At 48.8% G+C, this 14,033-nt stretch overlaps 2 protein-coding genes across 2 annotated transcripts; one reads left to right on the forward strand and one right to left on the reverse strand.

The window, feature by feature from the left end:
• Positions 1-3,150: 3,150 nt before the first annotated feature.
• LOC123397369 (chaperone protein DnaJ-like) lies at positions 3,151-4,062 on the forward strand. Its single transcript, XM_045091938.1, has one exon. It carries the CDS (start codon positions 3,151-3,153, stop codon positions 4,060-4,062), a length of 912 nt encoding a protein of 303 aa, XP_044947873.1.
• A 273-nt stretch (positions 4,063-4,335) lies between these two features.
• On the reverse strand, positions 4,336-8,874 carry LOC123394959. The gene is made up of 8 exons (XM_045089865.1): positions 8,610-8,874; positions 8,318-8,407; positions 6,033-6,092; positions 5,796-5,835; positions 5,616-5,709; positions 5,176-5,235; positions 4,879-4,970; positions 4,336-4,745 (listed from the first exon to the last, which is right to left on the reverse strand). Exons 1-8 carry the CDS (start codon positions 8,738-8,740, stop codon positions 4,674-4,676), a joined length of 639 nt encoding a protein of 212 aa, XP_044945800.1. The 5' UTR covers positions 8,741-8,874; the 3' UTR covers positions 4,336-4,673.
• Positions 8,875-14,033: the final 5,159 nt, after the last annotated feature.

Genomic DNA, 14,033 nt, shown 5'->3' on the forward strand with positions numbered 1-14,033 from the left:
GCCCTTGGGAGACAGACTTCTCCCTCTCCCTCGGCGCAGCCCTGCCCTTCTTCCTCCTCCTCTCTGCCGGTGCTTGGCGAAGCCCTGCCGGGAGACCTCATCTCTTCATCGACACCACGCCGTCGTGCTGCTGGAGTTCTTCCCCAACCTCTCCCTCCTCCTTGCTGGATCAAGGTGCGGGAGACGTCACCGGGCTGCACGTGTGTTGAACGCGGAGGTGCCGTAGTTCGACACTAGATCGGAATCACACCGCGATCTGAATCACTGCGAATACGACTCCATCAACCGCGTTCTAGTAACGCTTCCGCTTAGCGATCTTCAAAGGTATGAAGATGCTCTTACCCCTCTCTCGTTGCTGGTCTCTCCATAGGAAGTTCTGAATATGCGTAGGAAATTTTTTTAATTTATGCTACGTTGCCCAACATAAAACACATCGGAGGGTCGGGCGCACACACCACGGAAGCCCGATCTACTCCGATGGTGCGGTGGCGACGAGGCGCCAAAAGAGGCAGGGAAGAAGTCACGGCAGCGACATAGAGCGGTAAAAAAGCAGGGGAGGGAATGAGGCGGTTGGTGAGCGCGGACGTGAAGCGGGATTATAGCACGCGTTGGCCGATGCGCGTCAAAAATGACGTGCATGCTGCCGCTTTTCCCCGTGCATCATCATTTCACGCGTCCATTGAAGCGCATCGCGCGATCGCTCACGTGCTAAAACATCGGTTTTTATCACGCGCGTGATTTTTGACGCGTGTGTTGAAGATGTTCTTAGAGCGTCTCCAACAGACGCCCAACCACCGGCGCGTTAAAACCATATTGCAACGCGGAAATAGCAAATTATAGCACGCCGGAGTGCGCTGGCTTCAACGGCCTCCATAAAACATTGCGTATGCGTCGCTCCAGCAGGCACTGTAAAAAACCATAACGCGCGTCCAGCACAAACAATATACGAGACTACAAACGAGTTTTAAGATCAAACAAATAACAAATAATCAACAATAAATAGTTCGATTTTTCACAATAGTCAACAATAAATAGTTCGATACTACAACATCAAACATACAAATCAACATTCATTTTGTTGGCCATTCCATGCGCACCACTCCTCGATTAGATTCTTCTGAAGATCATCATGCATTTTGGCATGTCGAATGGCATGATAGGAGGCAACAAATCGGACCACCCTCACAGCCCGACGACGCACTCGCGCAGGATGTCCCAAAAGCTCATACTGAGAGTAGTCTAAATCTTGACCACGCTCATTCTCGATGATCATGTTATCCATGATCATGCAAGCGTGCATAATGAACCAAAACATCTTTTGATCCCAAAATCTAGTCGGTCCTCTCACAATAGAAAATTAAGCTTGCAAAATCCCAAAAGCTCTCTCCACATATTTCTGAGTCGCCGCCTGAGCATTGTGGAAATCTAATTATTTTTTCTTACCTTCCGGTTTTTTCAACGGCTTCATAAATGTTTGTCACTTTGTGTAGATGTCATCCGCAAGATAGTAGCCATAGTTGTATGTATGACCATTTGCTAGAAACTCCACCGGTGGTAGTTTACCGTTTGCAATCTTATTCATGAGTGGTGACCGATTAATAACGTTGATGTCATTCAAAGATCCAGACATTCCAAAAAAGCATGTCAAATCAAAGTCTCTTGATCGACCACCGCTTTAAGGATTATAGTGGAATCCTTTTTCTGGCCATGGAATTGCCCATGACATGCCTTAGGACAATTCTTCCAACTCCAATGCATGCAATCTATTGAGCCAATCATACCTGAAAACTCACGAGTTTTGTTCATCTCCAATAGCCTTGCGACGTCTTCAGCATTGGGAGATCTCAAATACTCCGGGCCAAACACTTGCATAATTCCGACTGCGAAGCGTTTGACACACATGATGGCCTGACTCTCACTCATGGCCAAGTGGTCATCAACTAAATCAGTCGGAATACCGTATACCAACATACGCAAAGAGGCTATCTCCTTTTGAAAGGTGCTATGTCCGAGTTCTCCGACGACATTCCTCCTCTGCTGAAAAAACCGATCATGGCTCGGCAGTTTCTCTGCAATGAGCCTGAACAACTCGGTGCCCATCCTAAACCGGCGCCGGAAGTACGACTCGGGGTACACGGGATTATCCACAAAATAGTGCCTCGTCAATCTGTTGTTGGCATCGATCTTATCCCTTGAAATTATCTGCCAACCCATAACCGAACCACCATGCTTTGGTTTTTTATCGATGTGCATAGCTAGGATCATTGCAAGGTCCTCCTCCTCTTCAATATCAAATTCTTCTTCGGGGAAATCATATGACGAACTCATCTACAATATTAAATTTAAACTAGTCTATAAAAACATGCATCAAATTCATGTAAAAAATGTGAAGTTGAAGCAATAGATACCTTGCAAGCATTTTATCGAACACGTTGTAAGCGCCGAGCGGCAGTGGACGGCCGAGCGCTCTTCGTCAGAGGAATGGCACGCGCGAGGGACGGCGGTGACTAGAGGAAGAAGGAGGAAGCAGCGACGGGGCGGGGATAGATCGGGGATGCGTCGTCGGGTCGCCGGAGCAAATGGGATGGCGCGGGTGACAGCGCCAGCGCCTGGATTCAGTGGTGGGTGGACGATGCGCGCGAGTCGTCGCTGTCCAGCATACGGCAGCAGGCGCACAAAATATGGGGCGCGCGATGCCGTTTGGCCCAGCGCGTTGAACCGTTTATCCCGCGTGCGTGTTTTTTGCGTCTTCGGTGGAACACCCGGAACGGCTGCATGCACGCAATAAATTTGTTTTTTTCGATGTGGCACTTATATAACACGACTGTTGAAGGTGTTCTTAGTGTAGGGTGGAATTAGCAAGAGGCACAGTCCAGCCTTTTTTTCTCTTTGGGCCAACTCATCTGAGCGCTGAAAAGAGATACGAGTCCCCCTAAAAGAAAAAGAAAAGAGATACGAGTCCGCAGGCCCTCCGATCTGGACCTGGAGTCGGCCACTCGGCCGCTACATAGCACACGCCGTACGTCGTCCGATCTTCTCTCGCTCGCTCGCTCGCTCGCTCCCACGCGCGCGGCATCGTATTCATATATACACCGGCGCCAACCGCCATCGCGACCGACTCCGCGGACACAGACGACGAGCGCAGCGCAGATGGCGGCGGAGGCGGCCAACAGGGAGGAGGCCGAGAGGGCGCTGCGGCGCGCGGAGGAGCACTTCCTCGCCGGCAACGTGGCGGGGGCGCGCCGGCTGGCCGCCAAGGCCCGGCGGATCTCCCCGTCGCTCCCCGGCGCCGCGCACGCGCTCGCCGCCTACGACGTCCACGCCGCCGCGGCCGGGACCCAGCACCGCGCGGGGTACTGGCACGACGTCCTCGGGGTGGCTCGGTCCGCCTCCGCCTCCGCCGTCAAGAAGCAGTTCCGGCGCCTGTCCCTCCTCGTCCACCCCGACAAGAACCGCTCCGCCGCCGCCGAGGGCGCCTTCAAGCTGCTCGCCCAGGCCTGCGACGCCCTCTCCTCCGGCTCCGGCGCCGGCGCCGGCTACGTCCCCTACTACTACACCAGCCCCGCCACCACCGCGGCCTCCGCGCAGGAGTGGTACCGATCGCACCACGCCGCGAAGCCGTCCTCGTCGCCGCCGAAGCCGTCCACGTCCGGGGCGCCGCCGCCGCCCGCCGCAGAGTCGGGTTCGAGGTCCGGAGCCGCGAGGTTCGTCCACGTGCGCTGCGAACACTGCAAGGTGTCAAGGGAGGTCCCCGGCGGCGAGCTGGCCGCCGGGGACGCCAGGTGCGTCCGGTGCAAGACCGTGCTACGCGAGCAGGAGCAGAAGAGGACGTACGTGTGGACGTCGTCGGGGTCGTACCACCAGGTGCCCAGCGAGAATCATCCTTCTCCGCCGCCGCCACCCCCGAAGCCGGCGACGTTCCAGTGCCCGGCAAGGTGCCCGCAGTGCGAGACGCAGTTCACGTCCATGGTGTCCGCCGGCACGTGGAACCTCCGGTGCCGGAGCTGCCTGAAGCGCGTCATGGTCAAGGTGAAAGGCCCCGAGGAGGCGACGTGTAGGTGAAGGGGAACGACAACGTCTGCAGAGTTCAGATTCAGATTACCCCTTCCAGTTACAGTCTCCAGGAAAGGATGATGCCATGTAGCTTAAAAACCTTGCAGTAGATGTAAACATTTCTCTTTTTCGTTGACAACATACATGCCAAGATTAATATAATTGCTTCATGGAGTATATGTAGAGGCTACATGTTTCTTACTGAATGTTATTGGTCCGGGCATGGGGAAGGCTGCTAGAGGATTTACATGCTTGAAAACATAAGCAAAGGTCAGCGAGAAGTTTAGCAATGGCTGCTGAATGTAAGAGCAGGAAAAGTTAGGTTTCATCATGATCGGAACACCGAAACCGCATGAGCAGTGCGGGTGAAGAAGCTATCGAAATCCTATAGAACCTACGCGCATCATCTCTGTTCTTCAGAACAACATACCACTATCCATGTCGATCTGAAACGACAGACATCAAAGCACCAAAACCGTACGAGCCATGCGGGCCAAGTTATCGAAACCCTACAGAACCTACTCACTCTTTCCCCTGTGATGTGCATCATCTCTGTTCTTCAAAACCATATACCACTATCCACGTCAATCTGAAAGACGGACCATCAAGCAAGAGCCGTATCAGTCGTCCTCCTCGTCGGGGACCAGGAACGAGGCAAAGGACTTGCGAAGCTTGATGATGGATTTGTCACCCTGCAAGACACAAACACAGGGTTACTTGCCGAAGAGAACTACATGGTACAGATACGCATCGAGCTGTGTTTAAGCAATATGGTTACAAGACCAGAAAAGCGGTTCAAGTAATGTTGCAGGGTGCTCAACGGACCTGCTTCAACTTCTTCAGAGATTCCTCTGCATCTGATATCTTCTCCGCGACTGTTTTCTCAAGATCAGCAAGAGTAGTCTTTTCCTTCTTCCCTGTTAAACAGGTAGTAGTTGAGTAAGAGCAAAGAGACACACAAGAACCGTCTAAGAGACAAGTAACAGCAAAGATCTTTCCTGCATAAGTGGTGTATAAGCATCTACTCTCTCCGTCCCAATAAGTGTCTCAACCTTAGTACAACTTTATACTAGAGTTGGTACAAAGTTAAGACAGTTATTTTGGGACGGAGGGAGTACTTACTTTGCAATTCATACTGAACTATCAGTTTCTCCTTTTCAACTTCAAACTTTGAGAAAAGATCTGCAGAGCACAACATGTGAATAAGTAATCGACAACAGTGATGATTCACTATGTGGCAGGAAACTACAAATTCAGGTCTCATTATGCACAAATATGACCTGAAGATATTGGCAGCACATCATTCCAAACAAATAATAAATAGTGAAGTGTATTTTATAGCCAGTACCACAATTATCTGTACACTGCGCACACAGTTCGACCAGCTTTAAGGTTACTGTTTGGCAATATAATTCTCCTACATTTGTCGGGGTAAAGATGACACAAACTCATTTATATGCGAATATGCTTATGTTCTACATATACGTATTCATCATAACACATAGAGTGTATATATGCCATAGACTTCCGAAAATGTGGTAGTGGATGCCCATTCGGCACACCTTTGAAATTCTGTATGTGTGCAGCCTTGTCTTTGGAGAACTTGTCATGAGTGGCTTGAAACTTGGTGTACTCGGTCTTCAATGAACCTTCACACTGCATTGCATACAAATAAAGCTGGTAACCAAACTGTGACAATATTATATAACGAGATGTACATCATTGCAATAGAAGTTCAAAACCTCTTTGGAAGCCTTCGTTAGACCTTTAAGAACATTCTGCCTGCTAATGCAAATAGGTAACATTTGTCAGCATTCAGAGTACATTTCAATAATATTTACAGTTTTTACTATCATGAACTAGCTTATTATGTGTTTGTGTTGACGCAATGAGTGAAGAAGAGCATATCAAATCTTCACTATAAAAAGGATAGCAGATATTTGTGTTCCTACACACAGAAAGTTAAAAGGCAATGTTACCTTTCCTTCTCAAACTTTGTCTTGGTGTCCTGTACCATAGATTGAATCTCTGTTGCAACGCTGAAAGTTAAAAGAATCTGTTAGTAAAGTATAAATTCTGCCATCAGCTGAGAAGTGTGCAATAGACATAACTTGGGACCTTTGTCAGACAGGAAAGGCTCAAAATACCGAGCCATTGAATATGCATACTGAGATGTCATCAATTCATCACATGAATCCATCCTTCATACCGGAATGATCATGTATGCTATGCCTTCCTTATAAGTTTATGATCAACTGCCACAGCATTACAAAGTCCTACGATTTCTCTTATAAGTTTATGATCTATTGGCGCAACACAACATATACAAGACCTAACCAGTCATGACCAATCTGGAAACCATGGTATGCTGCCCTGCTAATTTCGTGATGCAAACAAAGATTTCCAATGTCTAAATGTGACACAGCAGGTAGAAACAGTGACATGACTCCGAATATTTGCAGGCTATTGTGAGAGTGAGCCAGGAGAAAATGGGCAGGTGGATAAACAAGAAAACTAGTTGTGGTTCCACAAAGGTGGATAAAACGTGTTAAACCAATCTGTGCATGCAGCGCTTCCATGCCCTACCATTGCATCCGTGCCCACTTACTCCAATCGTCAGATGGGCACCCGAACATTCAGAAACAACATGACACTTGTAAATCCTAATTCTAATCCAGTTACAAGCTTATGGAACCTAAATTCAGATAGAGGCATACAGCAGGCTAGAAGCACTGACAAAACTGATAGCTCCAAAATCCTACCTATCATTGAATAGATCACATTTCCCATATGTTTATGGCCACAACATTGCAAAGTGCCTAAAATGCCTCTTACAAGTTTATGATCTACCGGCGCGGAATTATAAACAACACAGAAGCAGTCACAAACAACCTGACAACCATCAATTCATCGTATGAATCCAACCTTCACACCGGAATGATCATGTATGCTATGCCTTCCTTATAAGTTTATATGATCAACTGCCACAGCATTCCAAAGTTCCTAAAATGTCTCTTATAAGTATATGATCTATTGGCACAACACAACATATACAAGACCTAAGCAGCCATTACCAATCTGGAAACAATGGTACGCTGCCCTGCTAATTTGGTGATGCGAACAAAGATTTCCAATGTCTAAATGCAACACAGCGGGTAGAAACAGTAACATGACTCCAAAGTATTTGCAGGCTATTGTGAGAGTGAGCCAGGAGAAAACTGGGAAGGTGGATGATCAACAAAACTAATTGTGGTTCCACGAAGGCGGATAAATCGTGTTAAAGCAATCGGTGCATGCAGCGCTTCCATGCCCTATCATTGCATCAGTGCCCACTTACTCCAATCATCAGATGGGCACCCGAACATTCACAAACAACATGATACTCATAAATCCTAATTCTAATACAATTACAGACTTCTGGAACCTAAAATCAGATACAGGCATACAGCAGGCTAGAGGCACTGATAACACTCATAATTCCAAAGTCCTACCTACCATTGAAGAGAACAAATCTCCCATAAGTTTATGATCAACTGCCACAACATTGCAAAGTGCCTAAAATGCCTCTTACAAGTTTATGATCTACAGGCGCAAAATTATAAAGAGAGGCCTAAGCAGTCACAAACAACCTTACAACCGTTGTATGCTGTCCTGCTAATTTTGTGATGCCAACATAGATTTCCAATATCCAAATGCAACGCAGTAAACAGAATCACTAACACAATCCCCAAGTCTTTCCAGGCAATTGTGAGAATGAGCCAAGGTCAAAATGGGAAAGTGGGTGCATATATTCAACCCAAAAAGAAACTACTTATCGTTCACTCTGAACAAGGTGGATAAATCATGTTAAACCAACTGGCGCAAACAACATCTCTAAGCCCTGTCATCGCATTGGTGCCTACTACTCCAATCATCAAAAGGGCACCTGATCATTCACAAACAACATGCCACTGGTAACTCCTAGTTCCCTTCCAGTTACACACTCCTGAAACCTAGATTCAGATACAGGGCATACATCAGGTTCAGACACAAGGCATACATCAGATTCAGATACAAGGCATACCAGTAGATTCAGATACAGTGCATAAATCAGGTTCAGATACAGGGCATGCAGCAGGTTAGAAACACAAGCAACACACTCTTAGCTACCTAAAATATACCATGGTAGGCAACAGATCCCTCATAAGAGAGGGGCTGGTAGAAGGACTGCGCACAGTAGCATTGCGAAACTGACCGGGGAGGAGCATGGGGGAGGTGGAATCACCTGGAGATGGCCTGCTCGGTCTTCTTCTGGCCGTCCTTGTGAGCCTTGTCCTTGATGTGGCGCAGCATCGTCACGATCTGCTTGAAGTCGCTGCCTCGGCGGATCCCATCGGAGCAAACACCAACAAATCACATGGCGAAATCAGTCACGAAAATCCGACACAAATCGCGTGAGAGAGAGGGATAGTGGGGCGGCGGCCAGGAAACCCTCGCTCTCTCTGTCGGTCTCTTCGATCCGAGCAACCGCCGCGAGCGGGACGCGCGGAGAGGAGGGGAGTGGGGAGGGGAGGCACCTGTCGAGCTCGAGCTCGGGGTCGGAGTCGTCCATGTCGCGCCGCCTCTTGTCGGACCGGGGCGCCTCGTCGGGGTCCTTGGCTCCGGCCCGCTTGCTGCCGCTCGCCTTCGCCTTCCCCGCGGCCGACATAGCTCGCCGGTGGTGGTGGTGGTGGTGGTGGTGGTGGAGGTGGACGAGGACGCCGCTTCGCCTTTGCCCCTTTCTCTCGCTTTGCCGCGGCGTGTGCCGTGTGTGTGTGTGTGTGTGCGAAGGGGAGAAGGGGTTCTGCGGTGGTGGGAGAGGGACTGGGCTATGCTTGATGACGGATCTCAGCCCAAAATGGCCCAAAATTACAAATTGTACTGTGTAGCCTTTTTTGGCTAATACATACTCTGCCCTAAAAAAACATACTCTGCTCATTAAATCCTCAAAAAGAATCTCTCAATGAGAAATATTTGGTATTACCTGCTTATGTTGGTAGGCAAAAGAATGGAGTGTTTGCATATATGAAAGATTTTTTTTTATAAAGGGCTTTATTACTTAAAAGGTTTAAACATTGCATCCGACCTCTGCATAGCGAAGATACACACAGCCAATAGTCCACAAGAACGGTAACTTAGGAAAAAGAAGCAACAGACGTAATACGATCCTATACACGTAAATCATCGTTGCCTATGGAGGCCCAATCCGGAGATCACATTGCCACCCATGTGGGATAAAAATATCCCTCGCCACCTTCTCGGGTTGTCCATAAGCCAACTTAAAAAGGTCTCGAAACTCCAGCCATTGTAAGGTGGACCACGAATGGAGAATACTCGTGCATCGGAATAGAACTTGCAAGCGAGAGTAATTTTTATCATTGAAAATGTTGTCATTTCTACTCGGACAGAGCGACCATATAATAGCAAATGCTCCTAGCCGAAGAATGGTTCTAAACTTAGTATGAATCCCGGTTAACCAATTGCTAAAAACATTGGCAACGGAAGTGGATGAATAAAAGTTGAAAGTCATTTGGATAGACGTCTAGATAGAACGTGCGAACCGGCAATCAAAGAGTAAGTGTTTTATTGTCTCTTCTTTAGGACAAAATACACACTTCGTGCTTCCATGCCAGTTGCGTTCGACGAGGTTGTCTTTAGTTAGAATGACACGTTTGCGAAGGTACCACGCAAAAATATTTAATTTCAGTGGTACCTTCATCTTCCAAATTTTTTGTTATTATCGACTGGGATGTCGGACCGAACCATCGCCCTATACATGGAATCCACGGAGAATTTGCCATTCCCGCATAGATTTAAACGAAACTCATCAGTACCTTGTGACAACCATACTGATGCTAAGCGGACTAACAAGGTATTCCAGGACTGGAGCCTCGTACCGACTAAGTCTCGTTTGAACGTCACATCTGGAGGTGAGACTTGCATAACAGACGCAAGTGTAGCACCTTTGTGGCGCACAATATTGTATAAGGCCGGATATTGCTCACGGAGGGTGGTATTTCCTAACCACTTATCCTCCCATAATTTAATTTCTGATCCATCCTTAATTTTAAATACACCAAAGCGAAATAAATGTTTCTTAGTCGCCATTACGCCGGCCCAAAAATGTGAATCCCTAGGTTTCCAGATGACATGTGATAGCGGTTGGGTGCCTATGTATTTTCGTTTAAGGAGAGTTTGCCAGACTCCATCTTCCGTAAACAACTTGAAAAGCCACTTACCCAAGAGGGTTGAGTTCTTAACCTATAGGTCATGAATACCTAGTCCGCCCTGGTCTTTTGGACGACAAACGACATTCCATTTAGTCAGTCGATATTTATTTTTCTCACTATCCTTGCCAAAAAAAACTCGATCAGAAATAATCCAATCTTTGTAAGACTCCTTTGGGTAGCTGAAAGAAAGATATCATATACAGTACCATATTAGTAAGTACTGAGTTTATGAGTACCAATCTTCCTCCTAGAGATGGTAGTTTTCCTTTCGATCTTGCTAATCTTTTTTGCAGACATTCTTCAACGTGCTTCCATTCAGCATTGGTTAATGTCGTGGGTATAAGTCTGACAGTAGAAGTGTAGGGTACGAAAGCATGGGCAGAGCCTTAGCTATGGCGAGGATGTATGAGTTCAGGCCCCTCTATGGTGGAGGTAAAATCCCTACGTCTCAGTGCTCTTGGGAGCTTAGTGTCGAGTGGATTATAGGATTATAGCAAAATCCAACCCCTGCACCAGTGGGGAAGGGCGGCTTATATAGAGTGCGCTGCCCTTCATAATGACCCGGTGGACAGGGGTGGAATAGTGGCGAGTAAATGCCTACGTTACAGGTAACGTAAGCCTTAAATGTTAATAATGGTGTATGGAAACGTATGACCGTTGCCCTCCTGGGAAGTTACGATGTACAAAGTGGATTCCAGTCGGTACGTTAAATATGCTCCGAGTGCTCGTCGCCGACTCGGTGATGGGGGAGTCCTTAGTTCAGTCGGAACTGTCTAAGGCCCTTGTCCTCTGTGAAGGGTAGTCCTTGGGTAGGACCTATAGGGCAGGCCTATGACCCTACCCTGGGACTATAACCCCATCATTAGTCCCCGAATGGATCGGGCTTGGAACAATGAAGTGATGTCTGGAGTATGGATCCGACTGGTATGGAGGTGACTTTGGCGTTGTTTGCCTCGATCCATTTTATCCTTTCAACCAGTAATCCGAGTGAATATATCAGTGCAACGAACCGTCAGAGACCGAGTGCTTCCGCGGAATCTTTCGACGTGACTGGTCAAACTGACAGCGCCGGATTTTCCGGGATCCTCAATTTTTGGTTGTCGCGCGCTCAACGGGGATGACGACATCGCCATCGAGTAGGTTTTGCCGCCTCGATTACCGCGCCTTTATCTTCTCCACTAACATCGTAGCAGCCGGTTGGGGAGATAAGATTTCGGGTCCACCTGTTAGTGACCCAGTCGGAAGCTTATTTAAGCCTCTCCGGCGGGATTGCTTGTTGCGCTGCTCATCTTCCTCGCATTAATCCCGCTCCTCCTGTAGCTCTCTGCACGCCTCAAGCCTCCTCCTTCCCCTCCTCCTCTGCGGATCCGTCGCCTTCGCCATGACGAAGGGGCAAACCAGCAAACTTGAGTCACAGAAGAAGAAGAAGAAGGGGGCGGCCCCTACTCAGCGGCGGCAGCGGGCGCTGTCGGCGGGTTGGATCCAGGGGGATTTCCTTCCCTCCTCGGTGACGGAGGACGACTTGCTGGAGCTGGTGGAGCACGGCATGATCGTCAACAAGTCATGGAGGCTGCCGGAAGGCGAGACGGAGCCGGCGCCGAAGGAGGGGGAGCGCGTTCTGCTGCTCAGCCACGTGTTCAGGGGCTTCTCCTTGCCTCCCCACCCCTTCTTCCGAGGTATCATGTCCTACTTCAGGGCGCAGCTCCATCATTTTCCTTCAAACGCAATAGCCCACCTTGCTGCATTCGTCACCCTTTGCGAGTGCTTTATTGGATGTCCCCCCCCCACTGGGGGCTCTTTAAGTACGTCTTCTCCGCTAGATCCCAAACCGTCAAAAAGCTTAGCCAGTCGGACGGTAAGACCCATCTCCTCGAGCTCTGCGGGGGCTTAAGCTTTCAGAAGAAAACAAAGAGTAGCTACCCTCCCCTCCAGTTGTCCGAGTCACTTAGTGTCTGGGATATACCCTGCAGTGTAACCCGGCTTGGAGTATGACCCGCCAAAGGACTTGGCGATTCATCGGCGACTCAGCAGTGACCTGGCGGGCGACTCATACTTGTCCCCACAGGCGACTTAGATAAATGACAAAGGCCCAAGGCCTAGCGTGCACCCTGGCATAAGGCGACTCATAGAGAGGCCACGAGGGCCGACTCACAAGAGAAGGCCCAAGAAGAAAGACTCCCACAAGAAGGAAACAAGACCCGGATTAAGATTCAAGAGAGACTAGTCCTATTCCTACTCCTAGTAGGACTCTACATGTAAACCTACCCCTTCCACCTATATAAGGAGGGGTAAGGCACCCCAAGAGAGGGACAACTTAGGTCTAGACAAGACAAATCATGAGATAGACAGATTAGACACCCACGAGATTAGAGGTGGCGAGTCTGCACCCTTGTAATCGAGATCATCATCTTGATCAATGAAACACAAGCAGGACGTAGGCTTTTACCTCCATCGGAGGGGCCGAACCTGGGTAAACTCGTGTCTCTCGATTCCGACCAACCCCTTCAAGCCGCCACATGGTTGTGATGGCCTCACACCTAAAGTTCTCTCACGAGGACATCTTCCGTGACAAAACCACGACAGTTGACGCCCACCGTGGGGCTAGTCGCACGGTGGTATTGTGTTCTTGAAGGGATCTCTCCTAGGGATCGAGAAGGCCTATGATTCGCCGGATCCGTGAAAGCCGGCGTAGAAGATCACATCGTCGACGAACGGTCAACACGTCAAAACTACGTCATCAAATCCCGAGGCACATCGGTGTACCTCAACACGCCACAACGGAGCCACCGGCTTACAGCGTCGCGGTTGACTCGTTATCCAAACTACGGTCGCGCCGGTATACAACGACATGGATGACTCACCGTCAGCGCTGGCTTACAATGATATGGCCAACTCGCAGTCCGTGCCGGTTTACAAATGACGTGGCCAACTCGCCGTCCGCGCCGGCTTATAGATGACGCGATCGACTCGCCATCCATGCTGGCTTACGACGTCATAGTTCGGTTTACATCAACCCGTCGGTGCAGTGTACGCCAGTGCGAACCGCCCAACAAACGTACCTGAGCCGCCGCCTCCGCTGCGTGGTTTTATAAAATATGTCACAAGATTTTCTGACGTTCATCCGTGAAAAACAAATCAAGTGCTATTCATCTTATCTACTTTTTAATACATGTTATTTGTTCAAAGAACAATTACTCTGGGCTGCAATATTTTTATGCAGGGGAATACTTCGTTACAAAAAGTGGTTTTATAACTCGGAAAGGGAGCGGGTACCAGCATCTTTCTCCACCGGCTTATGCCACGGTAAAATATGAAGATTCTCAAGCCGCCTCCTTAAGTCGACTTAAGACTCGGGGGCTACATGGACATGGCTCGGCAGGCTCAACTGGGACGAATAATTCAAGAACCCCGGGTCATTACAGAAAAATTAAGCCGGTTTAAATACTTGAGCTTTTGATACAAAAGTCGCCCTTGGGTGGCGCTTGAGCTTTCTGACTCGCCATATCCTGTCGCGACCATATGAGCCGACGAAATCATTCTTGGGTGGCGCTTGAGCTTTCTGACTCGCCCTATCCTGTCGCGACCTTATTAGCCGACGAAATTGCTATCTTGGGTGGCGCTTGAGCTTTCTGACTCGCCCTATCCTGTCGCGACCTTATGAGCCGACGAAATCATTCTTGGATGGCGCTTGAGCTTTCTAACTCGCCCTATCCTGTCGCGACCTTATGAGCC

This window comes from Hordeum vulgare, chromosome 5H (assembly GCF_904849725.1).
Source record: "Hordeum vulgare subsp. vulgare chromosome 5H, MorexV3_pseudomolecules_assembly, whole genome shotgun sequence".
Classification (NCBI taxonomy): domain Eukaryota; kingdom Viridiplantae; phylum Streptophyta; class Magnoliopsida; order Poales; family Poaceae; genus Hordeum; species Hordeum vulgare.